The 26755-nt window shown below is 50.0% G+C and overlaps 7 protein-coding genes across 7 annotated transcripts; 3 read left to right on the forward strand and 4 right to left on the reverse strand.

Moving 5' to 3' along the window:
* Positions 1-2108: 2108 nt before the first annotated feature.
* V8C40DRAFT_260170 (uncharacterized protein) lies at positions 2109-3347 on the forward strand (the record flags this gene model as incomplete). Its single annotated transcript, XM_083219105.1, has 1 exon — positions 2109-3347. The coding sequence occupies one exon, from the start codon at positions 2109-2111 to the stop codon at positions 3345-3347; it is 1239 nt and encodes a 412-aa protein (XP_083078811.1).
* A 219-nt stretch (positions 3348-3566) lies between these two features.
* Positions 3567-5261, forward strand: V8C40DRAFT_260171 (uncharacterized protein; the record flags this gene model as incomplete). Its single annotated transcript, XM_083219106.1, has 2 exons — positions 3567-4326; positions 5113-5261. The coding sequence occupies 2 exons, from the start codon at positions 3567-3569 to the stop codon at positions 5259-5261; spliced, it is 909 nt and encodes a 302-aa protein (XP_083078812.1).
* Positions 5262-5846: 585 nt separating this feature from the next.
* On the reverse strand, positions 5847-7632 carry V8C40DRAFT_279117 (alpha/beta-hydrolase; the record flags this gene model as incomplete). Its single annotated transcript, XM_083221169.1, has 2 exons — positions 5847-6770; positions 6840-7632. 2 exons carry the CDS (start codon positions 7630-7632, stop codon positions 5851-5853), a joined length of 1713 nt encoding a protein of 570 aa, XP_083078813.1. The 3' UTR covers positions 5847-5850.
* Positions 7633-9279: 1647 nt separating this feature from the next.
* V8C40DRAFT_229286 (FAD-binding oxidoreductase) lies at positions 9280-11599 on the reverse strand. The gene is made up of 4 exons (XM_083212446.1): positions 11031-11599; positions 10760-10973; positions 9906-10659; positions 9280-9826 (listed from the first exon to the last, which is right to left on the reverse strand). The coding sequence occupies exons 1-4, from the start codon at positions 11277-11279 to the stop codon at positions 9583-9585; spliced, it is 1461 nt and encodes a 486-aa protein (XP_083078814.1). The 5' UTR covers positions 11280-11599; the 3' UTR covers positions 9280-9582.
* Positions 11600-12182: 583 nt separating this feature from the next.
* Positions 12183-12895, reverse strand: V8C40DRAFT_4864 (nuclear transport factor 2 family protein). Its single transcript, XM_083223024.1, has one exon. The coding sequence runs from the start codon at positions 12777-12779 to the stop codon at positions 12312-12314; it is 468 nt and encodes a 155-aa protein (XP_083078815.1). The 5' UTR covers positions 12780-12895; the 3' UTR covers positions 12183-12311.
* Positions 12896-14006: 1111 nt separating this feature from the next.
* V8C40DRAFT_279120 (type I polyketide synthase) lies at positions 14007-22165 on the forward strand (the record flags this gene model as incomplete). Its single annotated transcript, XM_083221170.1, has 3 exons — positions 14007-14201; positions 14257-14401; positions 14479-22165. The coding sequence occupies 3 exons, from the start codon at positions 14007-14009 to the stop codon at positions 22128-22130; spliced, it is 7992 nt and encodes a 2663-aa protein (XP_083078816.1). The 3' UTR covers positions 22131-22165.
* Position 22166: 1 nt separating this feature from the next.
* Positions 22167-25021, reverse strand: V8C40DRAFT_4912 (uncharacterized protein). The gene is made up of 3 exons (XM_083223028.1): positions 24595-25021; positions 23982-24456; positions 22167-23899 (listed from the first exon to the last, which is right to left on the reverse strand). Exons 1-3 carry the CDS (start codon positions 24785-24787, stop codon positions 22474-22476), a joined length of 2094 nt encoding a protein of 697 aa, XP_083078817.1. The 5' UTR covers positions 24788-25021; the 3' UTR covers positions 22167-22473.
* Between the last annotated feature and the right edge of the window lie 1734 nt (positions 25022-26755).

Below are 26755 nucleotides of genomic sequence, written 5' to 3' on the forward strand. Positions count from 1 at the left end.
AAACACAAATTACAGGAAAAAAGGGTCAAGAGAAGAGAAGAACGAAGAGGAAATGGAATATGAAGGGACTATGGGAGGCGTTTCTTTTGCTTGATTGATGGGAGGGACTTCCTCTACTTATTACATTTTCTTTGCATAATTGGAACAATTGCTTGCTGCCTGGGGGGTTCTTTTTTTTTTTTTAATTGGACCGTCTTTACGCAACTGGGGTTATTACTTGCTGCCTGGAGTTTTCTTCCATTTTCCCATCGGACAGTCTTTGCGCAATCGGGATTATTGCTTGCTGCCTGGCGTGTTCATCATCTTCTTTTTTTTCTTTAATCCGGGAGAGACTGAAATAAATTACGAGAAGTCTTTTTTTCTGATGGGATGAAGCGGCTTTAGGTGGACTTTGAGACTTATTTTCTTTTCTTTTCTAAGGGTGTGGGGACTACCAAAAGTTTATGCATACAGCTTTCTTTTAGATGACTAGGAGTCCGAGAGATACTTGGAGGTTGAGAGGCAGAGTCTGGGGGAGATGGATGAGTTGAGGGGAGTAGACCGAGGAAGGGTCTTTTTGTCTTTTTTTTATGGTACGAAGAGAACTTTCGGCTGGGTGAGCAGCTATAACGGGACTCTGGAACAATTGTAATACTGGAATAGCGTTTACGTTGAAGGAAGCAAAGGGGGGGAGGGGGAATAAAAAAGAAAAAAATATATATTGACACGATTCGAACTTGCGACCTCTGCAACAAAAATAACCCACACCACTTCCTCCGAAGAGTGAAGTAGTGCGGGGGCAGCCGGTAAACCACTCGGCCTCCTCCGAAGAGCAAGGTAGTGTTGAGGGCTCCCGGCTCCCGACTGATGCTAAATTATTCTTCATTATAAGGGGTAGAGCGTAAGTCCCTGATGCATAAACAATCTATTCTGTTACAACCAAATAGCTGCAGAGTAACCCACTGTCGAGTAGGTACTCCTTTAATTGGCTACGTTGGAAGGGAGGAACTGAGTATAGAACGACGTCCTGACAAATATCACGACTACGCTGAACAGGCATACGCATGGCCATGATGGCGATGGTACTAGATGGCAGAACAACCACCCAGGGCTCTAACCTCCTATTTTGTATAAATGGTAATGATGTTTCTTGAGTTTTATGTCCGTGTGGCTACTACTACTAGGTACCTAGTACCTGTAATTGTTGGCAATACCTACCATCGCGCGCCAAAGCATTTTCTGGCCATTGTTGAGTTCTCTTGTCATGGGCCCCACAAGCCTTTTGCTTGCTCTATTACGATCATAGAGGCCAGAAAGAATTAATAGCGCCTTGTAACACGAAAAAAATCCATGTTACAAGTGCCAAGCAATGACCAGAAACCCCCATGGCGCGCGTAGGTAGGTACCTACAGAAAATGTAGATGGCGATGTTGTGAAAGATGAGGAAGGAGCGCCTCAAGACTAGACTGCTCCCCGGACAGACATGATGGTGAAAAAATTTCGCCCCCAGTTCGCAGATGATTTGTCTCAAGCATTGCGATCTTGTAGTTTGTTCGTTGTCAATTGAACTACCTATGCACGATTCTCGTCGTTTGTCGTCTCCCCTCTGCTGGTGTAGAACCGTGCCGTGCCCCCTTTCGCTGTCGATCTCACTCTTGGGAGGGGATCACAGGTTTTTTTCGCCGTTCGCTTTTGCTGTTGACCTCACTCTTCGGAGGAGGTCACATTTTTTTTCGCTGTTTCGCCCAGCTGCTCCTCGTCGGTTTTGTCGGCTTCCCGTCTGGTTGGACTCTTCGGAGACAACTTCAGTTCGGTCGTCTCGTCTCGTCTGGTTGGACTCTTCGGAGACAACTTCAGTTCGGTCGTCTCGTCTCGTCTCAATTCGACTTCCTGCCGTCTGGTTAGACTCTTCGGAGATAACTTCAGTTTGGTATACTAGCCCCCTCGCCGCCTCACCCCCTCAACATCAGACTACATTCTCCGGAAGTAGTCTCATCTTAAACCGTCTCGACGATCGACTAGACTCTACGGAGATAGTCTCGTTTTACCCTTCTCCCTCACTTGTAAGTAATCGTCATCTCACCCTGTAGAGTATGTGGTGTTAATAAATGACAGCATCAGTCATCATAATGTCTTCTAGACAGACAAGACGACAGACTCGGGCCTCCGTGCCGGCTGTCGAGGCCCCGCTTACGCCGGCCGTCACGGCTCCTCCGAAACGCCACCTGCCGGAATTGGAAGTTCTACGGGACACGCCTGCTCCCAAGAAAGCCCGTGCTGAGGATCCCAAGACGCCAAGCCTCCCAACGCCAACGGCGGTCCAACGGCGGTCAAGCCGACTGTCTGGCAGACCCAATGTCGACTACTCGGTATCATCAGTCCTTGATGAGGAAGAGCCAGAGGTCCCCAAGACAACCGCCAAGTCAAGACCCCAAGCCATTGGTCCACCAACTGGTCCACCAACTGGTAGAAGAGCGTCTGCCCGTCTTTCAGGTCGCACCAGAGTTGAGGTCGACGACGAGGAATTCACAATCGACGACCTGGAAGAAGAGTGCCTTGATGTTAGCGATGACGAGGGCCCGGCAACAAAGCACGACGTAAAAGTGCCGTTCGTCGACAAGGATGGTCTTACGCGAATCGGACCTCAGCCACAGCAGCCAGCAGTCTACGTTGGATGGGCACCAAGGGCAGAGGCTGTCAGATTCATTCATACAAAGCTTCGTCAGATTTGGCTCGCTGAGAAAAAGAGCATGCCCACCTCAGCCAGATTTCACGAAGCGGAGATGGAAGCAGCTGAGCACAAGCTTGTACAGTCTTTGGTTGCGTATGGCCCTGACAACAACAAGGTTACACTTCATTGCGCCTACACAGGGGACCAGCTATCATGGGCACCTGGACCACAATCTGTATCGGTGGAGGCCATATATCCTTATGTCGTGTCTGATCGGCAACTTGGATACCACACGGCTCAAAACGTGACAACTATATCGTCGAGCTTGAATTGGGCCAAGGGGAAAAGCGCGTCGATTTTGCTGCCTCTTCTTGCCACTTGGATAAAAGCCGACGATGCTCCGGGTCTCAGTTTTAAGCAACGCAAGGGGCGACTAGCCTGGGCATTCAACGCTGTGTCAAATGAAGGACTGATTGCGGATATTTACGGTCTCCGGATTCCCCACGAAGCCCAATTGGATAAATGGAGGACATGGACGCTGGATAAACAAAGACAAGTCCTCGAACTATTTCGGACAGGCCGGAGAACAAGTGCCATCGCCAATGAAATAGATAGTTATGACACTGGGGACCTCTTCTATGTCCGGCAAAAGAGCAAGTCGTTAATTCCCCGAAGTAACCGTTATGGCGACGCCTAGGAAACAGTACACCATCCGGATTTCTTCAAAACGCTCTGCAATATCGCGCAACAGTTTGGCGTAACGAAGCAGGAATTTAAGTATTATCTCACAGTTCCTGCACCTGAAGGGAATCGCCGAGTCTTCTACCCCTTTCATGCTTTCTCTAGGCCTCAAGCACTAGCGTTATCCTGGGACTGGGATCAAATGTTAGGAGTAAGCCAAAGGATGATTTGGAATATGTACGGCTTTTGCAATAAAGCTGCGGTCAAGGCCAACGTACATGAGCCAGCTCTAGATCTCCTCATTCTAATATACTGGATGGTCTACCATTTCTGTCGCCGGATTCAGCAGTTAAAGCAGGACATGCCAAACGCCAGCCAGGATCAAATTCTTTTCAAGTGCATGGTTGATCGATGGGGCTTCCCAATTGTGCCTTGGGTAGGCCATGCTTTTAAAGCATCTCTCTGCAAGCTCCAAGACCACGGAATTGCTATGAAATGTGGACTTTTAACAGCTGATGGCGAAGAGTTTGACCCCTTGACGCATATTGATCTCGATAAATGCACAATGACAATTGATTCATGGATCACCAATAAGGCTATGACTAATTATTCGACTTTGGATGTCAGCTCTGTCCGACGCCTTATGTCGAATGTCCCCATTTGGCACAGTAACTGGCGAGTTGACCTTGCGCTGGGTGATGCCGTTTGGGCAGGGGTTTCGGACCAGACAATTACGCCTATCCCTCCATCGCCTGCATTTAACGTGCCTCTGGTTCCGATTGCCCCTTGGGTTTCTGGCGTCGACAATAACATGGCCCCCTTGTTCAAATGTGGACACTGCAAAGAAAGCTTTGACACAGCTGGATGCCTTATAAATCACTGTCGACTTGAGCATGGCGAAAGACTTGAAGAGCCAGCAAACGAGACTCAAGATGCAGACGTCGCCACAGCATACTGGGCTACAAAGTGCGAGGATTGCGGCAAGGACTTTGGGAGTAGGCGACGGCTCCGCCAGCACATAGAGTCTGGGATCCACACAGATTCGCCACGCTTTGTCTGCTCTGAGTGTGACAAAACGTTTGCTACTTCAGGGGATTTGAACAGCCACAAATCGCACATGCACTCCGAGGACAGGCCTTATAAATGCGATAACTGTGATGCAGCATTCAAAACATCAAGCAATTTAAGCCAGCATCAAATGGTTCACTCTGACGAGAAGCCTTTCAAGTGCAACAACTGTGATGCAGCGTTCAAAACAGCATCCAGGTTAAGCCAGCATCAAATGGTTCACTCTGACGAGAAGCCTTTCAAGTGCAACAACTGTGATGCAGCGTTCAGATCAAAAGGCAATTTAACGAAGCACCAAGCGACTCACTCTAATGACAGGCCTTTTAAATGCGATAACTGTGGTAAAGCGTTTAAAACACGAGGAGACTGCGCGGCGCATGAGAAAACGGTTCACTCTGACGATAAGGCTCATAAATGCAATAAGTGTAATGCAGCGTTCCATAAACTTGGCCACTTAAGGCGGCATGAAGCGACTCATAAATAAAAAATTGGAATAATAATCCTTTGAGCTGGGCCGTTGATTTACACCGAATCTTACGGCATCGTGTCAGACTTAATTAAACGTCTCCAAATAAGCAAGCAGTAAAGTACCAGATAGTTAAAGTATAAATTACCATCTTACTTTATATATAAACTGGTAAAAAAATCCTTCATGTCACGATCCTGGGCTTCATTTGTTCATGATCTCAATCCTAATAACCATGGACTCCAAGATCCGAATCTCCCAAAATGGCCAGAGTATGATCCAAAGCAGCCTCAAAACATCGTATTCCGTGAAGGAGGGAGTTTCATTGAGAACGACGATTACCGGAAACAACAACTGGCGTTTTGGGGCACTATCTGGCCAGAATTACAGACCTAAGAGAGGGCGATTTCTCTACAAACAGATGTCTAACTGATTGAGACTTATAAGAAACAATGTGTATCGTAATGTACATATAAATATATCTGTCAATGAATATGTTCAGAAGAAAGCGTCAAAACAATCCGACCGGATATCTCTACTGTATTTACCGGGGTCCTCGGTTCGTAGCAACTAGTGATATTTTAGAAGAAGCTGATAAACGCTTAAACGCCAACTACTCCGCATAGACGGCAACTTAATCGAATTCGTCCAATAATGACATCATTACCACTCAGATTGCTATTATAGAGGTGATGCCGCTGACAAAGAATATACCCTGTTGGCATTGCTCTGTGACCGCTATTATGTTACTGCCTCTTTTACTGGTGATGTGGTTCATATTTGCAGTGATGCAAATGACTATCCAATTAAGATGGATTTGATATGTTACATCAGAAAGCAATATTTGGTTGAGAAAATAGTAGCTAACATTGAAACATGATTACTCATAGCTATGAACAGCTCTCTTTATGTTCCTTGATAAGTCTAGAGCTATTTAGCCGAGATGAGATTGGAATACCCTACTAGTGTCTACCAGAGTATACGACTATGTCATCAGCTCTGACCAAAGTTTGCTCCAGTACGCCAGCTGTGGTTTCCGATAATCGTCCTTCTCCACCCAGCTGGCACCAGCTCTGAAAACAATATTCTGTGGGTTAGAAGTGTCATATTTAGGCCATACTGGCTTTCCCTGAAGACCGTGGTTGTTTGGGTTCTGATCATGGATGAATGATACCCAAGATCGAGACACAAAGCTGGCTAACTCTGAGATAATTGGATACGGCCCAATCCAGTTGACATTCTTATCCGGATTATCAAAAACGTGGACAATCTCAGTGTAATGTGTGACATATACTGGTGCAGTCGTTGTAACATCGACTTCTTGCATATCCCACGGCGCCTGGTCGAAGCGGTACGTATAGATCGGGTGCTTGGAGCGCTGGCTATGATCAACGGCGTAGGCACGGCGACCAGCGTGGATGTTTACATCACCAGAAATGGCAGCGCCACGCTTGAACTGGAAGCCTTGGTCCGCGAATCTCTCGGGCCCAGTGCCAAAGGGGCAGCCCTGGATGGGGTCATCAGGATAGAGACGGAGGATGTTGGCGACAACCGTGTCATTGAGACCACCACCCAGATGTGCGACAAGAGACGAAATGTCACTGTCGTTGTTCAGGGTCCCACGGGGAGTAAAAAATTCAGCTGTGCCCTCGTCTGTGTTAGACCCCATGATGAGGGCGACATCGGCAATCTCGCCCTTTGCTATGGAGACGGATGGAGGCTGAGATATGAATTTGCCGTCTATATAGGGTTTGAACTGGAAGCCATTCACAGCACTGAAGAGCTTCGCGTAAGGAACGGTACGGAGACAGGCCAGGGAGTCTGCGGCGGTGTTACAGCCGACTGTTGTGGTGATATTGTCATACCATCCTTGGTAGGTGACATTCAACGTCTCAACAGTGTTCACTAAAATGAACAGTTAGCAAAAGATCAATGCCAGCCATATTGGCTTCAGCCATCAAAGACAAGACTTACTCGAAGCACCGAGCAAGCTCGAACTCTCCAGAATAGCACTTCTGAATAGGCCGTTGTTCTTCCCCTTAAATGCCACCAACTGGTATCCAGCTGAGGAGCCTCCTGCGCTCTCACCAGCGATTGTTACCTTGCTGGGGTCACCGCCGAACGCGCGAATATTCTCAGACACCCATTCCATTGCCAGCCGCTGGTCAAAGAGGGCAATATTACCAACACCCGCCGCTGCGACTTCTTTGGAGGCCAACAAGCCAAACGCTGATGTACGGTAGTTGGGAACGACGGCAATGATGGGCTTCTTCATATCCATTGAGTTGCGCACCATAAAGGATGTGTTGTAGCGCGGGTCAGCAGATCCCCCGGCTTTGAAGCCACCGCCATATATCCAGAAGAAAACGGGGAGATTGTCCCCAGGCTTAACATTGGCGGGTCTCACGATGTCAAGAGTTAGACAATCCTCGCCCATGGTTAAGCCGTCGGCGAAGCCTTGGGCAAAGGGCTTGTCGAACCCAGGGCACGAATCAGACCGCACAGTAGCATTACGGGAGCCTTTCCATGACTGATTGTACGGCAAAGGATAACGGAGTCTTAGGTCTCCAAGCGGAGGCGTCGCAAAGGGGATGCCATAAAAAGCCTCCTGATTGAAAGTTTCGAGATTGAGGCCAGTGTAAGTCCCGTTGACGGTATGAGCTGAGGGTGCGTTGTGATGAGGGACAGCTGAAGCACTGGCAGGAGACAAGCTGCCCAAGCAAAAGAGCGCCAAAGAGCACAAGGTTATTGACTGATGGCAGTACATCTTATCTTGTTATACTTGCTTTATCGAAGCATCCTATCACTGGCCTTGAAGTTTCACTTCCAGAATGTCATACAACCCATTGAGAACACAGTGATTCTTTTATAGCCACGATGTTTACTTGACAGATGCCTCTCCTTTTCTTCTCGGGGAGCTATACGGCTACACACTATTCACACTATTCACTACAATAGCCGATGTAAATACTGTTAGTTTGGAATCTAGCATGATGGAGCCGCCAACAAAACTCTCCCCGGACTCCCCCGGATTCTCCTCCGAGAGGCGTCCTCTCAGAGCGTTTACCCCACGCCTGTCAGCTCGAATTTACAAACAGACTGATACTCTCCCCGGATTCTCCCCCGGGATCTCTCCGCATTTTCACCCCACACTTACTAGCTAGATCGAAGAGCCGGGCTAGTACCACATTGTCCAGTCAGCCGGAAATGCTTTCCGGAGCTTTGAGGTTTTGTTCACCGTAAATTTGTAATTGCCCATGGTCGTTTTGTGGTTTTGTGATGAAGTTCGGAACTCGGCAGGCCTAGATTGTGATGGAAGCGAAGTTATACGATAGTGGCTGATGTAGGCCCATAGAATGAAGAGCTTGAAGTCGGTGACATTTTTTTTGTGGGGTGGGCGAGGATATATGGAACGACTGCGTTCCAGATCTTCTTGTTAAACAAGAGAATAAATTTGAGGATGAAAAGATAATGAATTCCATACATGAATTATAATGTGGGCTTCGCTGGTCAGTTATGTAGTCTGTAAACTTTTGCAAAGAGCGTCCCTGCAACGGTGTTGCTGAGTGATGTTATGGATGAGCTAACCCTACTAATGCGGCTATATGGACTAGAGAGCTGGCATCATGTTGGCGTATTTCTTCTGCTACCCTATCAACCGACGCATCAACATTAGCAGGCTAGTAGCAGCTGCCACTTGTTAAGTGTGTGGGAATGGAGTACAGGGATGCAGGAAGCGGGTCGTTCGAGGACGCACATACATGAGCAGCAGTATTAGAGGCGCTGAGAAGCATATTACAAGAGTTAACTCTAAGGAGCACCTACATCATTTGGGGCGCACCCTATGACAGCATGTTCGGCTTTCGGCAACTGATTGGCTTTACTATACGGGATCAACCGGATTTTATCGAGCCACGTGGGTTGCACATTTTGATGTCAAGGAGCGACTAGAGGCTGACAATCAGTAGTCCAGACCGTGATTGGAGCGCAACAAAAGTCTATCTTTATGGTCATCAGTATAGGCAATAAGCATTTAGTCAAACAATTGGCGAGCAGAAGAAATATGACACACAATAAGAGATGCCGTGTAGCACCGACTGCTTTCCAGCCTGGAGACCTTTGCTGAATAGCACGAGTCAGTTCATTAGCAAGACGGCAATGGGATGAATCAGAATAGTACGAGAGTGGAGGATTTTCCTTTTCGGTTTCAGCTTAGAGAGATGTAATATCGCACACTCACCACTTATTTTAGCTTCTCTATCCAAGAGCCATCCTGTTCATTTAGTATATCTCAACCAGCTATAGATACATCAGTTATAGCTTATTGTGATACGATGATAAAAGCTATAGCACCGAAATAAAAGTAGTATATAAGAAAGAGAAATGTAAGAACCGTTATGATAAGTACTATTTATGCAGTTATTTCCGGTATAATAAGCTTAAAGTATATGTTTATCTATCAGACATAATATCCTACATTGACTATAACAACCTAGCGTCTGACATCAACTCTCTGTCTATCAACGAAGATATAGTTCTGAGTCTGTTGTCGCTGTTATGAAAAGGAGGTATAGAATGAAGCTACTGGACACCATATAGTTCGGAAAACAACTGCCAATATCTTAATTGCTCAATTGCCAGCATCTAATTCTTAACAGATGAATTAATTCGTAGCATTGCAACAAAATTCTCCAAATAACAGCACAATTACACTTCTTCAGTAAAGAGGTGCACCATTTCCAAACACAAAGTTAGGATCCCAGATTGATTTAAGTTTTCGAAGTTTTGGCAAATTGGCTGCAGAGTACCATGCGGCTGCACCTTCGTCTCCAAAGGCATAGTTGAAGTAGACGTGAGGTGTGTCGAAGCCGCTAGTAGTTTGCAGGTTGGTGCGTTGCCCTATCATAAATTTGTCCACCTGAGGCCCGAGAGAGGCATCGGAGTATTGGTTTTGAGTGAGCCTGCAGAAATAGAAAGCAACGGAATTAGTATAAGATCCTAAAACTACAGTGGAGAGGCTAATGAGTTAGAAGCACTTACCACCAAACTTGGATATCTCGCCATGGAAAGACGGTCTCAGAGGCCGGCGTCTTGAGAGTTTGTTTGTTACTGTAATATTGAAAAACTGATATTCCGGCGAAAGAAGGATTTGCGATGTAAAAGGCCGTCATATCGGCAAAGTGAGCCTCGTAGCTTGAGACAACTGTCTGGTTGAAGCCTAAGCTATGAGCACTGATGATATGTCCCCTGTCGCACACTCCTGCTGTCTCCGATTGGTAGTATAAATCGGTTTGGGGAAGATATGTCACAGATTGGACAACTGGACCAGCGGCAGCGAACGTGTCAATGTATGGCTGCGCCTCTGATACGGGCCCAAAGTACCAGAGCTGCACAACTATTTGCGATGCGTTGGAAGCCCGGTTAAACTGGATGACAGTTTGGAACGACAGCTTGGCCGGCTGATTGCCATCAAATGTCTGCATTGTCTTCCAGAGTGTGCGATTAGAGGCCGCAGCGTAAACAAAAGTTACCGCGGTCACGTTGCCTTCGTTAGTCTGGTCGTGGATTCCGTAGGTTGCCTCTGTGACGATGCCAAAGTTGACGCCAGCTCCTCGGATAGCCCAGAATAAATCACTATTTTCCGTGGCTGAAGCTTTCACTAACTGACCCTTTGCAGTAATCATGCGGACAGATTTGAGGGTGTCGATCATGAGGCCGTACATGCCCGTCATCATACCAATACCGGCGCCTATGGTCACCCCGATAGCACCCGGGCAGATCGAATTACCGGTTTCTAGATAAATCTCAACTTAGTTACTATAATTTTCTTCATTGACTTACTCTCATAATAATTTCATTGGATACGATGTGCAGAACAAGCAGACAACACTTACGGATTTCTTTGCCCACATTGTACAATCCTGTCTGAACGTCCCATAGTTTAACGCCAGCTCCAACGGTCACCAAATTGTTGGCAGTATCAATGCTGACAGTATTAAAGCTACCGAGATTTATATTGATACCAGTAAACGAGCCTTGGCCTTGTTTCGGGCCATGGCCGCCATTGGTTGCAATGAATGGGATATTGTTCTCTACAGAGATTTGGACCTATGATTTCTATAAGATCTTCTGAAATAACGATAGCGTCGAGCAAATGCAACTCACTATTTTCTGAAGGTCTGCTTCCGTTGCTGGCTTGATTGCGCCAGACCAAGCCGGAGCTTCCCAAGCCGACCACCGTGGTCCAACAACGGAGGAAAAGTTAGCGTCTGTTGAAGAAGCAATTTCGGTTGCAGGTGAAACCGATGATTCGAACAACTCTTCAATCGTACAAGCAGCACGCCCGGGGGCTTTCTTCCCATAGGCTACCAATCCAGGGGCTACTGCCGCCAAGGCTAAGAGACGAGTCAACATGATTGGAAGAGAACAGAAGACGAAACCGAAAAAGGTACGCTGGACTTGGCAATGTAGCAATTGGTAGGATCTGCAGCCTCGGCATGGCCCATTATATCAATGTGCAGAGAGTTACGGAGTAGAGAGTATCCGATTGCTGTCAGACCATATCAGCCCACCGATTTTATTCGAACCATCATCTCATCACACATTCTGGACGCTTCAAGACATAACTCCGCGGTATTGAATCCATGGCAGAGCAACAGTTTGCGTGTTCAGACAGGATGTCATCCCAGTATTATTGTGCAACGGATAATCGGATGAGAGGATCCATGTAGAGCTGACTATGTTCAATGAGACTGAATGTAACGCTGTTCCGCAAGCTGACAAAACTTGTCATCGATCCTGCAAATCTGATTGAACGTCGCATCAACAAAACCCCGCCGGAACGCAGCGTAGCCGCCTCGCCGCGAAACCCTGGACAGCCAGATCTTACAGTAAAACTTGAAACGGAAGAACAGCTACTTTGGGTATTATTGGTAACTGTGGTAAGTGGATCTAAGCAAAATTCCTGACCTTTTCGTATCTTGCGTGCATCTTTTCGAAGCCGTCGTGAGTTTACCCTGTACTTTCTTATTGACCGACTTTTTTTTTTCCCCCCAGTTGTAGAATGTGGCAGTATGCGCAATATTGTGCTCTGGTAGAATCCAGCAATTATATATTCTTGAAATGCATTTATCTATTTCCTAATTCTTCTCAGTTTTGATGGAGATTGAGTTGGCTATTGGTTGGGAAGTTATAGCTTCGCTGTTGTAGACTTTTACAAATAGCCTTCCTCAGATATTTACAAAGTGGATAATGGCACGCAGAAAAGCGAAGCGTATTTCACAAAAGGCTCGAGGATATGATAAATAAAATTTCTATCATTTTTTCTTATCATTTGAGTCTGTAAACTATCTGTATGCATGAGATAAATAGATGCCACACTCCGCATGCAGTGCACAGCTGAAATCGTCTATTCCATCCAAAAGTCAATTAGTTTAATTTCCGCCTCTAAACTACCATCACAGACGGGTCACCGTCGCCCCAGACATGGTTCGCCTTCCACGTCTTCATCTTCCAAATATCACCAACTTTGACGGCGTCAGCGTTGTAGATGGCACCAGTGGTAAACTTGTTAGGGCCAGGCTCAAATCCTTTGCCGTGGCGGCAGTGCTGAGCGAGGGACGTGAATGTCACACGGGCCGTTGTTGGCGTATCGATGCTAATGCGAATGTTGGTCAGGTAGTGGACGGTGTCGACTTTGATGACATTGTCCCAGACTTTGGTCTTTAATTCTTGCGCGCTGCTGACTGTTGTGCCGGCGACTTCGGCATATATGTCATCGGTCACAGCCGACCAGTAAAGCTCTTCGTCAGCGTGGTCGATGGAGGCCGTCGTGCGGTAGATGGCATCGGTGATTGCCTCTCTGTCACTCAAAGGTGGACCAGCAAGGATGACGGGCAGAGGAGTAGCAGGCATGGCGTATTAATACAGCGGACAATTGAAAGTGCGTAGAGTGTGGGTCAAGATGCAGGTCAAGATGCAGGTCAAGATGGCATGTCTGAACCAAAAAAATGACCTCGATAACATGTCGGCGATCTACTTCTTATGTATTCAAATGTCAATAGTACAAGCGGGATAACATCTCAAATAATAGAATTCTTGGCAAAGCCTGTCAAATGGACTCAATCAACCGTCATTCTGTGCGGCGGACATGAATTACATCCAGCTTCTGGTGCACAATGCCCTCGGAACATATACAGTCCGATGAGACAAAATGAGTATGCGGGCACTATAACGCATCGCAATACAAGTTGTCAGCTTATTAAAGACTGGTAGCTTACAAGGACGCATTGCGGGATCAATTCAAGGCCAGGCTTCATGTGATTAGTGACTGATCTAGGGTACTACTGTCCTAGATCAGCTGTGGCCACATTCCGCACAGGAGCTGATAGCAGGGGTGGTTTATCTTGCGTAGTACTCAATAAGCACTTGGTAGGATTGCCGCACATTGATATCCGTGCAATGTTACTCCTCCCAGGTACAGATTGGAAGCCTTATGTGGGAGAATTGTATACGAGTAAGCTAAATGTCCTGCCTTAACCAATTAATCATAAAGCCGTACTCCGTACTCCGTAGCGAAGATCCGCTTTAGTGTAACCTTGGAAATGTCGGTATTTCGATAACTTTGTTGATATGCAATTGACGACCGCCTCAATTCTGACATACGAGGGACGATAGAGCTCCTTCGGACAAAGGCTCTTCCGACAACAGAGGCCAGCAAAGTTAGTCTCGCAGTAACTAGAATGAATCCTCGCTTATCGTAGATCTCGAGTTAAAGTCCGTATCGCTAGAAGCATGGCTATCTCCAAATCAGAATAGACAAACTCCTCTGCATCAGCAAAGAAAGACCTTGATATGAAATTGGTGCGATAAGAGCGGATCGGTCTTGCTAGCAGTAATTCTCTAGTTAAGAAGAATCTAGGACCACCGGCTCAGAGCCTCTAGATATTGCAGCTCTTTAACTTGATTCAACTCAGTGTTGCCTTGGATAACGATCTCTTCACACCCCAACTGATCAAAACGTCCAAACACCATTTAGCCCAACGCCGTTTTTGGTTCATATCCATTAGCTCTATCCAAGAGTAACCGAGCCTTTGCGTTGTCAGTATTCAAGGACAAGTCATCTTACTTCTTTAAACAAAAATGGATGACTACAGTGAGTTGGCTAGCGAGCCAATTGCCATCATTGGCATGAGCTGCAAATTCTCCGGTGGTGTTACCGACCCAGAGACACTGTGGGACCTCTTAGCTTCCGGAAGGACAGGTTGGAGTGAGATACCAGAAGAACGGTTCAACCTCAAGGGAGTTTACCACCCTAACAACGAGAGGATTGCAACGGTAAGTCAACGTAGCGACCAAGCAAGTAAACCCGTCAGCGCTGACAACTAGACAGTCACATGTTAAAGGAGCGCATTTCATCCAAGAAGACGTAACAAGTTTTGATGCTGCGTTCTTCAACTACTCAGGCGAGACAGCGCAAGCTCTCGATCCGCAGTTTCGGCTGCAGCTTGAATCGACATTCGAGGCCTTGGAGAATGGTGAGTAACTACCGCTAGCCTCTTCTATGGAACCTTTTCTCTGTAGAGCCTTTCTATTAACCACAAATTCGAGTTAGCTGGCCTCACGATGGACCAGGTGGCCGGATCCCAGACGTCCGTTTTCGCTGGAGTCTTTACGCACGACTACCACGAGGCCCTGGTGCGTGACGAGGACCGATTACCACGGTTCATGTTGGTGGGCACTTGGAATCCGATGTCATCTAACCGCATTTCACATTTTTTCGACTTCCGCGGAGCCAGCATGACCCTTGAAACAGGCTGCTCAACCACATTGGTTGCACTTCACCAGGCCGTACAGAGCCTGCGTAATCGAGAGGCCGACATGTCTGTCGTTACTGGTGTCAACTTGATACTGGGACCGGACCAATTTAAAGCCATTGGCTCGCTTGGCATGCTGTCGCCGGACGGCAAATCGTATGCGTTCGATAAGCGTGCCAACGGCTATGGGCGTGGTGAAGGAGTTGCCACTATTTTGATCAAACGACTTTCAGATGCGCTGGCCGCTAACGATCCCATCCGCGCCGTTATCCGTGAGACGGCCCTCAACCAGGATGGTAAAACAGAGACCATCACGACGCCCTCTGGAGCTGCCCAGGAGACGCTCATGCGTGAGTGTTACCGGCGAGCCGGCCTTGATCCGCGTGGCACGCAGTACTTTGAGGCCCACGGCACGGGAACACAAGCCGGTGATCCGATTGAGGCGCGGGCTATGGCCGGCGTGTTCTGCGGTGTCGGTGAAGACGGTACTGGCGGCCGCGACGAGGCACATTACCTGCGTATCGGCTCAGTCAAGACGAACGTGGGCCACACTGAAGCGGCTTCGGGTCTTGCAGCCGTCATCAAGGGAGTCTTGTGTCTGGAGAGGGGGCTGATCCCTCCCAGTGTCAACTACGAAACACCCAACCCGAAACTCAAGCTGGACGAGTGGCGTCTCAAGGTTGTAACGGCAATGGAACCATGGCCAGAGAGCCTCATCGGTGGTCCGAAGCGTCTGTCAGTCAATAACTTTGGATATGGCGGCAGCAATGCGCATGTTATCATGGAGAGCGCTGAGCCATGGACTTCGACGCCAACTCTGTCTCTCTCCGCCAACGGTAGTCTGAACGGCAATGGCAATGTAAACGGCAATGGCTATACAAACGGTAATGGCATCAGCAACGGCCATGTGAATGGCAATGGAAACGGCATCACCAAGAGCCACTTGAACGGCAATGGTCATGTAAATGGGACTCACAAACCGGCTAGCAGTAAAGTGTTGGTTCTCAGTGCTCGCGATGAGCGTGGCTCCCAGCGTATGGTGGAAGACCTGAAGGCCTACCTGGAGAAACACAAATCGCTCGACTTTGATGCTGCTGAGACACTGTTGAGCGACCTCAGCTACACGCTGGCCGAGCGCCGTACCCTCTTCCCGTGGGTGGCAGCTCATCAGGTTCGTCTGGACACGGACACAGAGGGTCACCCCCTGGACGCCGTCATCGAGGCCTTTGACTCGCCACGATTCAAGCCTGGCCGCACACCTACCAGCCAGCCACGTATTGGCATGGTTTTTACAGGCCAGGGAGCGCAGTGGAACGCCATGGGTCGTGAGCTGCTGGAAGAATACCCAGTGTATCGACAGTCCATCGAAGAGGCCGAAGCTCATCTGAAGGACCTGGGAGCCACTTGGTCATTACTGGAGGAGCTACAGCGTGACCCCAAGACAACGAACGTACACGCGACATCTATTAGCATCCCCGTGTGCGTCGCTGTTCAAATCGCCCTGGTTCGCCTCCTGAAGTCTTGGGGCATCAAGCCCGCGGCCGTCACCAGCCACTCATCCGGTGAGATCTCGGCAGCCTATGCAGTTGGCGCGTTGACCCATCGCCAGGCTATGGCAACGGCCTACTATCGTGCCATTCTGGCGGCCGAGGAGTCGGCGAGGCCGCAGAAAGGAGGCATGGCGGCTGTAGGCCTCGGAGCGGACGAAGCTCAGGAATACCTGGACAGAGTAGCCGATGTAGGCAAAGTCGTGATCGCCTGCGTTAACAGCCCGCAGAGTGTCACCGTCTCGGGAGATAATGAAGCCGTAGCGGCCGTCGAGGCTCTATGCAAAGACGAAGGCGTCTTTGCCCGCAAGCTTAAAGTCGAACAGGCTTATCACTCTCATCATATGGACCCATTGGCAGATGCTTACCACGAGCTTTTACGCAAGGAGATGGCACGGACGGCCACAAAGACGCTGGAAGCCGAGACAGAAGAATTAGAAGATGGGGAGCTCAAGGTTATCTTTTCTTCGGCCGTCACCGGCGGCCGCATCACCGACGCCAAGGAGATCGCAGACCCTGACCACTGGGTTGGCAGTCTGGTTCAGCCGGTGCTGTTCGTTGACGCCTTCACAGATATGGTGCTTGGTGACACTGAAGATGCCAGCGGCCGTAACATCGATGCAGTTCTTGAGGTCGGCCCTCACACAGCTCTGGGAGGGCCCATCCGCGAGATTATGTCACTTGTTGAATTTGACGGTATCGAGCTGCCTTACTGGGGCGCTTTGGTTCGTAACGAGCATGCTGGCGATACTATGCGTACGGCGGCCATCAATCTGCTGAAGGAGGGTCTGCCGGTTGTGATGAGCGAAATCAACTTCCCAAAGCCATCATCGTCCGACCGCTGGCATCTCTATGACGACGACTTGCCTCGCGTGCTGACTGACCTGCCTACCTATCCCTGGAATCACTCGATCCGTCACTGGCAAGAGGCTCGCGTTAACTATGCCATCCGGAATCGCAGCCAGCCACCGCACGATCTGCTAGGGATGCCAGTCCCCGGAACCGACCCAGACACGGCCGTCTGGCGCCGCTCAGTGCGTGTTTCCGAGGTGCCTTGGGTCCGCGATCATATGGTTCAGGGCAGCATTGTCTGGCCAGGATCCGGCTACGTCTGTCTAGCCATCGAGGCTGCCAACCAGTTGGCTAGAGCTGATGGCCATGGAGATAACATTTCGGGCTTCCGCTTGCGCGACGTTGACTTCATGGCAGCCCTTGTGATCCCGGACGCTGACGGCGTCGAGATCCGAACGACAGTCCAGCCGGTGCCGGAGCGCGAACTTGGCCTACGGGGCTGGCGGCGCTGGGAGGTATCGACGGTCACGCAGGAGAACCAGTGGACTCTGCATGCTCAGGGCCTGGTTACTGTCGAGCTGAAGTCCAAAGAGGGAGATGTGGAAGAAAACTCAGGAGGTCTTCGTCCCCTATCAGCTTATACGCGTCACAAAGACCCTCGTGACATGTTCGCCCATCTGCGGGCGCGCGGCGTGTATCACGGCCCCTTGTTCCAGAACACAACCAAGATCGTGCAAGACGGCCGGGAGCCGCGGTCAATCACAGATGTCACAATTCGGTATGAGTCGGCGGCCGACACAGACCCGGTAGCGGCCGCACAAGAGAGCGTAATTCACCCCATCACTCTAGATGCCGTGGTGGTGTCGTTCTTCTCAGCACTACCGGGTGTGGGAGCGCAGGTCGAGGATCCTAGGCTGCCACGATCGATCGAATCCATGTGGGTGTCGAGCCGCATCAGCCGTGAAGATGGCCACACCTTGCGCTGCGATACATCGCTTTCACACGACGACCCGCAGGGCGGCCGTGCTGACGTTATCGTTGTTGATGGCCAGACTGGCGTGACAGTGCTCGAGATCCAGGGCCTTGCCTGTTCCTCCCTTGGTCGTGGCAGCGGAGCCATGGCTCGTCAAGGCGCCAATGGCAATCAGGCCAACGACTGGGAGCAAGATGTTTGCAGCAAGGTCGAGTGGGCAGCCGACTTGTCTCTGCAGCAGCCGGCAGCACTAGCCCAGATCAAGGAGGAGCTGGCTGTTGAGGCTGGTGTGTCCACGGCTACTGTTTCGAGTCTTTCTCGTGCCGTCGTCTATTATGCAGAGGAGACTCTCAAGTCGGTCACTGCTGACGACGTGAATCAGCTGAAAGACCAACAGCCGCACCTTGTCGAGTACTATGCCTGGCTCTCACAACTAGTCACACAGGCAGACAGCCAGAAATGGCTGCTGGATACTCCAGAAGAGCGCCAAAAGCACTTTGCTGTTGTGGCCTCACAAGGGATTGACGGTGAGCTGATCACCCGTCTCGGCCCTCTCATCGAGTCCATCCTCCTAGGTGAGAGCAACCCCTTGGTAGCGATGGCAAAGGATGGGCTCCTACACAGGTACTATGCCAATTCTGTGCGTCTGGCGCCGTCACTTACACGCCTGTCGACGCTGGTTCGGAAGGTCGCCCACAAAAATACGGCTGCCCGTGTTCTGCAAATCGGCGCTGGTATCGGGGCTGCTGCCACTAGGACTCTTCTCGAAGCTATTGGCACTCCCAAAACCTCTGTGGTAGGGGGCTGGCACATTACCGAGCCCTCGACAGACGTTTTGGAAGACACCCAAACCGAATTGGCTGACTGGGCCGACTTTCTGGAGTTCAGCGTACTCGATGTCAACCGGGACCCGTCCAAGCAGAGCTTTACGCCCGAAAGCTACGATATCGTTGTGTGCTACCAGTCTTTGCACACGGCTGAGGATGTGGCTGGTACCCTGGCCCATGTTCGCAACCTGTTGAAGCCCGGAGGCAAGCTGCTGTTGGCAGAAACTACTCGAGACCCAAGCAAGACCGATCTGTCCTTCATCCTTGGCCTACTGCCCACCCCAGCCTCGTCTCTCTCGATATCCTGGGATAGCGTGCTTCAGAAAGCTGGGTTTAGCGGTGCTGACCTTGCCGTTGATGATACCGCAACAACCATCCTATCCACACGACCAACCGCCGAAAACCAGAAGGCGGACCTAAGCCGTGCCAGCAACCCCGGAGGCTTTGCCATAGTAACTAGCAATAAGACACCTGCACCAGCAGGTCTGGTTGATCTGCTGTCACAACATATACAAGACTTGACAAAAACCACCGTGAGCCATCTCGTGCTGGAAGAGAGCACCCCTGCGGCCTATGAGTCCAAGGTCTGCGTTTTTGTCGGTGATATCGAGGAGCCCACCCTGCTGACCGATCTCGACGCCGTACGTATTGAGGGCCTTCGAGCTATGGTCACAAAGTGCGGTGGTCTTCTCTGGATTACGACCGGTGGCGCCGTTGAGAGCGAGCGTCCCGAACAGGCACTTGCCCAGGGCTTCTTGCGCGTTCTCCGCAACGAGTACGTCGGTCGGCGCTACCTCTATCTTGACCTAGATCCTCGCGCTGAAAATACAACCGAGGATACCGTATCTACCATTGTCCAAGTTCTCCAAGAGGGTTTTGGTCAAGTACAGGACGTCCTGGCCACTGAGACTGGCCCAGCTGAGTTTGAGTATGCTCAACGCAATGGCGTGCTGCTGATTCCGCGTGTCTACAAAGACGAGGAGTACAATGATATGGTCACCGGCCCGCTTACACCAATTTGGGGTGATCTCGATGCTGCTGCTGCTAGCATCCCCCTGGAAGCCCTATTTCAACAGAACCGGCCATTGCGACTGGAGGTCGGTATCCCAGGACACCTGGATACCTTGGCGTTTGTGGATGATGAAGGAGATGATGACACTGAAAGCTTTGGCCCCGAAACTGTTGAGATCACGCCGCGAGCCTTTGGCCTCAGTTCGCGTGATGTTATGGCTGCCCTGGGCCAACTGAAAGACCGCTCCATGGGTTTTGAATGCGCTGGTATTATCTCCCGTGTCGGTGATGAAGCTCGTGCAAAGGGGGGCTTCAATGTCGGTGACCGTGTCATGGCCCTCCTGCCCGGAAGCGGCAGCGCTTCTCTCCGTAACAATATCACGGTTCCCTGGAACAGCGGCATCGTCAAGGTGCCCAGCAGCATCACCAGCTTCGAAGAGGCCGCATCCGTACCATTGGCCTTCACAATTGCGTACGCTGGTCTTGTAGATGCTGCACGTCTTGCACCGAGACAGTCTGTTCTTATTCACGCTGCAGCTGGAGCCATAGGACAGGCCGCCATTATGCTGGCCAAGCATCTCGGTGTAACAGACATCTACGCTACCGCCGGAACACCTGAGAAGCGGGAGCTCGTTAGCAAGAAGTATGGAATCCCTGCTGAGCGAATCTTTAGCAGCCGCAATGTTTCATTTGGCCCGGCTGTCCTAGCCGCCACACGCCGGCGTGGTGTTGATGTCGTGCTGAACACGCTGCCCGGCATCTTACTGCAAGCCAGCCTCGACGCTCTCGCGCCTCTCGGCCACCTGATTGAGGTCGGCAAGCGTGATATTGAAGCCAATGGCCTGCTCGCACTGGCGGCTTTCTCACGCGGCATCTCATTGACGGCGCTGGACATTCCAACCTTGGTGCAACGGCGCCCCGCGGATGTTCACCGTGTGCTTTCCGAGGTCATCAAACTCGTTGAGCAACAGGCTGTGACTCCAATTTATCCCGTAACGACCTATCCCCTGCCTGAGATCCAAGAGGCATTCAAGTTCGTGGAGACCGGAGCACATACCGGTAAAGTTGTCCTCTCGGCCGGGCCGGATGAGCAAGCTCCGGTAGTACCACGACCGAAACACGCCACTGGCCGCCGGCTCCGGCTCCGACCTGATGCCTCGTACCTTGTCGTCGGCGGCATCGGCGGCATCGGTCGCTCCATCGCTCACTGGCTGGCAGCCCACGGTGCCAAGAACCTGATTCTGCTGTCACGCAGTGCTGGTAATCTCGATCTCCCAGAAAACAAGGACACCAATGGCGCACTGTTCGTTCAAGAGCTGCGCGAGTCCGGGTGCCGCGTCAAGCCTGTAAGCTGCGATGTATCGCTGGCCAGCGAGCTGGTGAAAGCCCTGCGTGCTTGTGCAGATGACGGACTCCCGCCTGTGCGTGGCGTTGTCCAGGGCGCCATGTTGTTGCGCGATGCCATCTTCGAGCAGATGACGCTTGCCGACTGGCATGGCGGCTTGCGGCCCAAGGTCGACGGCACCTGGAATCTGCACACTGAGTTCGCGGCACCGAACACTCTGGACTTTTTCGTCATGCTGTCGTCCGTCTCGGGTGTTCTGGGTATCGCTTCGCAAACTAACTATGCCGCTGGTGGCTCTTATGAGGACGCCATGGCGAAATGGAGACAGTCCAAGGGGCTGCCGGGCGTCTCTATTGACCTGGGTCCTATTGCCGACGTTGGCTATGTCGCTGAAACTGCGAAGGTGGCTGAGCGCCTGCGAAAGTCTGGAGACTATGTCATGCTAGACGAGAACACAGTACTTCGAGCATTTGAAGCGGCCGTGGCACGGCCTCTCGGTGGCCGCCACCAGATTATTGTCGGCCTCAACGCCGGGCCAGGGCCGCAATGGGATGCTCACGGCGGCTCACAGCTCGGACGAGATGCTCGCTACGTGAACCTGAAACCCCAGGTCAAAGTATCTCGGGCCGGAGGGGGGGATACAGCTGGTGGCAAGGTTTCACTCGCTTCACAGCTGAGTGAAGCTGGTTCGCGCGATGAGGCCGCTCGTATCGTTGGCGATGCCATCGCCGACAAATTGGCGAGTATATTCATGATTGATGTGGCGGATATCGATCTTAGCAAGAAGCCCGCCGGCTATGGCGTTGACTCTCTTATTGCCGTCGAGTTGCGCAATATGCTCGTCCTTCAAGCTGGCGCAGACGTGTCTATTTTCAATATCTTGCAAGCTGCCTCCCTTGCTGCTTTGGCTGCAGATGTAGCGGCAAAGAGCAGTCATGTCCAAGCGGCTGCTTAGGCGTCTTCATTTTCTTTACTTGTTTTGGACTCGTATAAGGTTGTCTCTTTGGATTGCAATGAAATTATGTATAGGTAACAAAAGTATTATAAAGTGCTAATTGTATATACAATTTATCTTTTGAGTTTATTTCGAGTTTTATTGGATTTTATCTTCAGTTTATTTTGATTTTGTTTATTTTATTTATTTGGCTATTCGTTAATCTTGTCCTATCCTAACTCCAAATCCTGTTTCAAGACACTACTTCCCGTAGCATCCTTCTCATTGGTCTTGCAATATGTATTCAGACCCGCCTAATTTACAGGGCGTTATATGTACATTAGATGTGTTCGTTTCCTGATATTCATTTCAGCTGCCACAGCTTATTATACATGCGAATACTGTTATATTCAAACTCAAGTGTGCTGAGATAGTCTTGTGCTAAAATATTGACGTATCGTAGGCTTCGAAGCAAGAGAAGGAGGGTCTCAACGTCTTTGTCGTTGCTGGCAATACCGGCCATGCAGCTGGGCATACCGCTTACATTTCCCGAACTCCTGGTGTTATTGACCGACTTGGTATTTCGGATTAAGAAGTCGGCAGCACAGGCAAGTGGATCAGCCATGAAGGGATGCAACGCGAAGCAACCAACTGATCTGACCGACCTGGCAAGACGCACCATGTCGACTGCCGCCCTCTCAGCCCGCCATTTATATGAAGTGGCAAGAAGCTGGCGGTCAGCAGTCTTTTGCTGCGGCTGTCTCTGCCAGGGAACGGTCTCTAAAATGTTGTCAAGATTGATGATTACTTTCTGGGCCAGCATGTATGTGAAGATCACCATAGGATCGCGGTTGCCCATTGTAAACGCTGCGCTTTGCGCAAGCATCTGGTATCTCTTATCCATAGCCAATACCAATTGCTCGTGCCTCGCCCAGAATTCCTGGGCGCCGTCTGCTCCAGTGCTGCTAACCAGCGACATGCGTCGATGGGCCATGCAACGACCTTGCAGAGCCGCTAGTACGACACATTCTGCGAATGGTGCAAGTGGTATTATTGTAGAGGCATCAGCCTGAATATTATCAGCCACAGCGAGTACTTCGGATAGGAAGCACATCTGAACAGGCTGGTTATTCTGAAAACTTTCCTCTGGGGCAGGCAGACGCGTACGGACGGCCTCTTCTTGCAGAGTCAAAGGCCACTCGTTGCGTGAACAGAGAAAGCGATCAAAGTTAAAGGCCAGCCAGAAAGTTCGTCTCTTCTCTTCAGTAATTGCATATGAAAGATCCTCCTCGTGCTCATCACTGTCAGAGCCATCAAACGGATGTAGCGGCATGTCATCGACGCCGCCGCCGCTGCTCTCATCAACATCGTAAAGGCGTGCCAGCTGCACGAGTCGAAATGCACGTCCAGCCGTGAGCATTGCCTGATGCTCATCGATACGTAGAAATTCATAGTGTGCTAGGAGGAGCCAGGCTTGGACCAGCTCAAGAGGAATCTGCTGTCCAGCGCAAGACTTATTAGGGTTGAGGTCATTGATATTGTCGATCGACGTACTACCACTTCTACTTAATTTTCGCGTGTGTTGTGATTCTAGCAGTTGGCACGTCTCTTGGTAGAGGGCATCGCCAAGACTGTGATATTGTGCTGACTTGGCCGCTGCAACAGTATGCATGGCCGACCGGAGACAGCTTCGCGCTGAAGATGGATTCTCCTGGTCGGCCCAACTAAAGTACCGCCGCCGGTGTATCATGGGTAACGTATCATGGACGCGATCAAAATACAGTTGATTTCTGAATATTGCCGACGGAAGATACGGAATATTAGCAAACGCAATAAACAGGAACAAGAAGGTCAGGGAAAGGTTTCACTAACAGATCGGCCAAAACCAAATTCGTCCTCTTGAATTCCCCGAGGCTCTGGACTGGACTGGCCGGCTCGAGGTCGAACTGTAACATGTCTCCCATGTCTGCCAGCACCCCAGTGCTGTCCATGTCCATGTCCTGCCAGTCCATCAATCCATGGAGGTCAGTGCTTACGTTACTTACGTTATGCTCCATGGCCGGAAATGCAGCCATCGTTGCAGTCGTACTCGCACTTGTGGTTGGTGGTACGACATCGTTTGACGCAGAGGAAGAGAAGATGATAGACGTTGCGGTCGAAGATGCGGGTGTCACAGTTTGAAGGGCCGATGTACTCAACAGATGAGAGGTATTGTTTGTATCATCAACATCGAGTGTAAGAGGCGGGATGGTGGTTGCACTGGTGCTACCACATAGAGCATCTGTTGGTGTCGGTTCCGCTGTCTTGGGTCTATTGACTTGCTTCCCAAGTTGCCATTCCAGTTCGGCTAATAAAGCGGCTGACATTAATGCAACGTCCTTCAATGTAACCCCCTCCAAGATCCCGAATTCCATGGAATCCATGGAAACATCATGAGTCATGCAGGATAGGGAGGGGCTTGGCAGAAACAAGAGAACACACTCACCAATACGTGTCCGCATCTCATCCAGCTGTCCTTTCTTGGGGCCGCGCTGCGGTCTCTGTTCAATCACGACACAGGTAACTCCCATCTCTGCGCAGAGACTGCACTCTGGACGGACGCGGTCACATCTCGCTTTGCGCCTCCGGCAGTTTTCGCATGCGAATCCCGCTTGTTGCCGGAAGCCTTTCGTTTTCATGGTGGATTGTTGATAATGTTGAATGGCAACACAGCGTTGCTTATGAGAGTGAAGATGATGGGAGATATGATCACAGGACGTGCAACGTCGTAGTAGTAGCCATTGGATGCCCACCACGGCAGCTAAATCTTGATAGGCTGGATGTAACTTAAAAATATGAAATTCGATGTCCTCTGGCCAATTGTGGCATACTAATCACTATTTGGATACACAGGACTGCGTGAGATCTGCGCGGGATCTACGTCTCTTTTTCTATCGCACCAACAAGACAAATTCTAGCTTGCTGTGCCTCATTGTTTCACAGCCACCACTACGCAATCGCAAGCACGCAAGGGTTAGTGGCGTGCGGCAACAGCTCGACAAGGAATAGACGATAATAATCCTTCGAGTGGCCCCTTGATTTGCACCGAGTCTTACGGCATCATGTCAGATTCAATTGAACGTCTCCAAGCAAGCAGTGAGATACAAGATGGGTAAGGCACCAATTATTATCTTACCTTGTATACGAACTGGTAAAATAAACTCGGCCAGGATACCCAACTTGGGATTTGTTGATAACGCCATTCAAGCAATTGAATCATACCCGAATTACTCTAGTACAGGACAGTTTAAACCATGTCATCTTTTTTCCAAATCTGTAACTCTTACTGGCTAATATTGCAGTCTTTGCTTCTTTGCAGACATGTTTCGAGTATGCAAAACGGTATCTCGGATGTATATTATCTAACATAGTTACCACGTTACATTATTTTTATATAAGTCTTTTCGAAAAAAAGAAAATCGGTTCATTTATTTGCTGTTGCTTTGTTCTCATTCGAGCATACGAATGCTCCACTGGTTAGCAACGTGTTTGCCTGCATGTAGTGCTTCACTGCCCCTGCCCCTGCCCCTGTCCCGATGCCCTGGTCGTTTTATATTCATGCCTGCAATAGCATTATGTCGTCCAGAGGCTTGCATCGGCTAAAATGGTCCCCCCCAGTCAGCGCTTCAACTTCTGGCCAACGGCGTGGCGGCATAGACGCTCTGGAAGATCTAAAGCGATCCTTTTGAGCCCACACATCATCCCACCACGCACCCGACAAGGCATCCTTCAGCGAAAATAACGCATCCTTAGCTCCCCGCCAATCCATGCCCTGCTTTTTGTGTAGATTGTGCCTCTTTGATAGCCCATTGGTCGCAGATTAGTTATCCATTCGCAACCCACACCTCACACACCTCCCGTCGAGGAAAATGCTACATCAAGACAAGCAGCTGAAGGGATGACACGAGGAGAACCAGGAAAAGCCAGGCAGCCAGGGTTATGACGGAAGCCGTGCCATCCCTGCATCTGCACTCCGGCTTCCAATTATCACCTTGTCACTTCTATAACCCTGGCAAACGTGCACTTATTAATAATCCACAGAGGCATCAGCGGCGATCAGCGGCCGCGTTTCGACAAATTGATGGCGTTTAGAATCTAGTTTTGTATAAACAGCGTGGGGCTGCCAAAAACATAAATGCTCCGGCTAGCGTTGTTTGCTAAATTGCGCTCCCATGTCGACATTAGATAAGAAGTAGGAACCGGATTCTGAGACTCCGTCGTCTTCTTGTCAGCCAAGTAGGGTGGGCCCCACCGGTATCTAGATTCCTGAGTATTCCGGTTATGCATAGCTTAAGACATTCGATCGACGATCGTCGAGATGGATAATGTGATGTTAGTGCTGTTGCAGGAATTCCGGCTCCGACCCGGCCGGCACTAAGTGTTGAATCAGCACAGGCAATCTAACACCGAAATTTCCTTCGGCATTATCAATATTTTACTCTTTTTATGTTCTTTTTCTTTCATATTTACATGGATCAGAAGATATGATTCATTCACGTATGAGAAGACTTTGTGCGGAGCGTAAGAGTTCTGTCTGTATTACTTACGTAGAGCGCCATGTATGTAACTTGAATCATCGTGAGTTGGACAAAAGCCACCTCAGCCAA

This window comes from Trichoderma camerunense (genome assembly GCF_050948025.1).
Source record: "Trichoderma camerunense strain CBS 138272 chromosome Unknown V8C40scaffold_1, whole genome shotgun sequence".
NCBI lineage: Eukaryota > Fungi > Ascomycota > Sordariomycetes > Hypocreales > Hypocreaceae > Trichoderma > Trichoderma camerunense.

Coding starts and splice junctions, on each gene's coding strand:
- V8C40DRAFT_229286 (XM_083212446.1), bottom strand. CDS start 11,279: ATGTTGACTCGTCTCTTAGCCTTGGCGGCAGTAGCCCCTGGATTGGTA. Junction 10,974..11,030: donor AAGCAGACCTTCAGAAAATA/GTGAGTTGCATT, acceptor TAGAAATCATAG/GTCCAAATCTCTGTAGAGAA. Junction 10,660..10,759: donor CAATGTGGGCAAAGAAATCC/GTAAGTGTTGTC, acceptor AGATTTATCTAG/AAACCGGTAATTCGATCTGC.
- V8C40DRAFT_4864 (XM_083223024.1), bottom strand. CDS start 12,779: ATGCCTGCTACTCCTCTGCCCGTCATCCTTGCTGGTCCACCTTTGAGT.
- V8C40DRAFT_4912 (XM_083223028.1), bottom strand. CDS start 24,787: ATGAAAACGAAAGGCTTCCGGCAACAAGCGGGATTCGCATGCGAAAAC. Junction 24,457..24,594: donor TGAGATGCGGACACGTATTG/GTGAGTGTGTTC, acceptor CCGCTTTATTAG/CCGAACTGGAATGGCAACTT. Junction 23,900..23,981: donor AATTTGGTTTTGGCCGATCT/GTTAGTGAAACC, acceptor GGCAATATTCAG/AAATCAACTGTATTTTGATC.